The 1,346-nt window shown below is 64.4% G+C and overlaps 1 protein-coding gene across 1 annotated transcript in view; it reads right to left on the reverse strand.

The window, feature by feature from the left end:
• Positions 1–1,346, reverse strand: part of RHBDF2 (rhomboid 5 homolog 2 (Drosophila)) — a 14,678-nt gene that overhangs the window by 4,133 nt on the left and 9,199 nt on the right. The window contains exons 9-11 of the mRNA XM_010856511.1: positions 933–1,044; positions 638–712; positions 290–451 (exon numbers count right to left, since the gene is read on the reverse strand). Of these exons, the coding sequence (XP_010854813.1) occupies positions 290–451; positions 638–712; positions 933–1,044 (349 nt within the window). The remainder of the gene's footprint in view (positions 1–289; positions 452–637; positions 713–932; positions 1,045–1,346) is intronic.

A 1,346-nucleotide genomic window follows, 5' to 3' on the forward strand; every position in this document is an offset into this window, starting at 1 on the left:
GCCCAGGGAGGGCAGTGTGTAGCCAGGGAGCAGGGTGTGAGTCCAGGGAGGGGGCTCGAGCCCAGGGAGGGGGGTTTGGAGCCCGAGGAGTGGGGCGTGAGCCCGGGGAGGCGGGTGTGAAGCCAGGGAGGAGGGTGTGAAGCCAGGGAGGGGGCATGAGCTTGGGGAGGGCAGACAAGGATGGGTGCAGTGTGCTGACACTGCCCCTGCCGGGCCCTCCCCAGGCTGGGCCAGTGGAGCCAGCGCAGATCCAAAACGACCGTTCAGGCTGCAGGGCCCAGGCCCCCACCGAGCAGTCCTTCCTCTGTGTCTGGATGCAGCCTGAACGGTCGTTTTGGACACAGCAGCCCGAGTCCCGCTCCAGGTCTCGCTCCCGCAGCACGAGCTGCTCGATCTGTTGGTCCTTCCGGATGCAAGGTGAGAACTTGGCTCCCAGGTGGATCAAGTCGATCTGGGGAGGGGGCCGCCGGGGAGGGGGTGGTGAGCTCAGGCCCAGACCTGGCCAGGAGCATTCCTCCCGAGGGTGCTCCTGCTGAGGGGGTCTTCCAGGTTAGACACAACCCCCCTCTCTGCCCAGCTGGGGGTGACACGGGCAGGGGGCTCCCTGTTGAGATGCCTCCGGGCCTGGGCGCCTCACCGAGCTGGGGCCAATCCAAAAGTTCTCCTGCTGGATGTACTTCACGCTCTCATACACACCTTTGTTCCTGAGCACCTGGCGCAGGGGTGGAAGGAGGCGGGGTCAGGGCTTTCTCGGTCCCAGGGAAGGGCTTCCAGGAAGGGGCTGAGAGGCAAAGCAGAGGAGAGCCCAGAGCCCCCTCCTGCCTGGGCCAGGTCTGTGCCTCGGAGGGACCAGGTGGCCCAAGACAAGGATGCCTCTTGTGGGGGAGGCTAGGATTCCCAGGATGGAGACCCCCTTCCCGAGCCCCACGCACCAGCTGGGTGGTGATGTGCTGGGCAAAGCCCACGGGCGCGATGCCGTACGTGCCGATCACCAGCAATGTGATGATGATGTGGACAAAGGTTAGCCAGTAGGTGAAGTAGGGCCTGCGGGCAGGGCCTCGGGTCAGCAGAGCTGGACTCACACCCCGACCCTCAGGCCTGTGACACCCAGCTGCTGACAGCTCTTACCTGCTCCCAACCCTCCACTGCTCTGCTCAGACTCGTCCTTCACCACCGCAATTCTTAACACGCACCTCTATGCCTTTCTTTCCCAGCTGAAACCCTCCCCGTGGCTTCTCGCTGCTCTGGGAATCAAGTCTAATGCTGCCCACTCCCATTGGTGGCCAGGCCTTGCTGCGCCTGCCCACCTTCCTGGCCTCCTTCCTCTCCTCTTGCAGTTCTGGGAA

The sequence above is a fragment of the Bison bison genome, unplaced genomic scaffold (genome assembly GCF_000754665.1).
Source record: "Bison bison bison isolate TAMUID 2011002044 unplaced genomic scaffold, Bison_UMD1.0 scf7180017864371, whole genome shotgun sequence".
Taxonomy (NCBI): domain Eukaryota; kingdom Metazoa; phylum Chordata; class Mammalia; order Artiodactyla; family Bovidae; genus Bison; species Bison bison.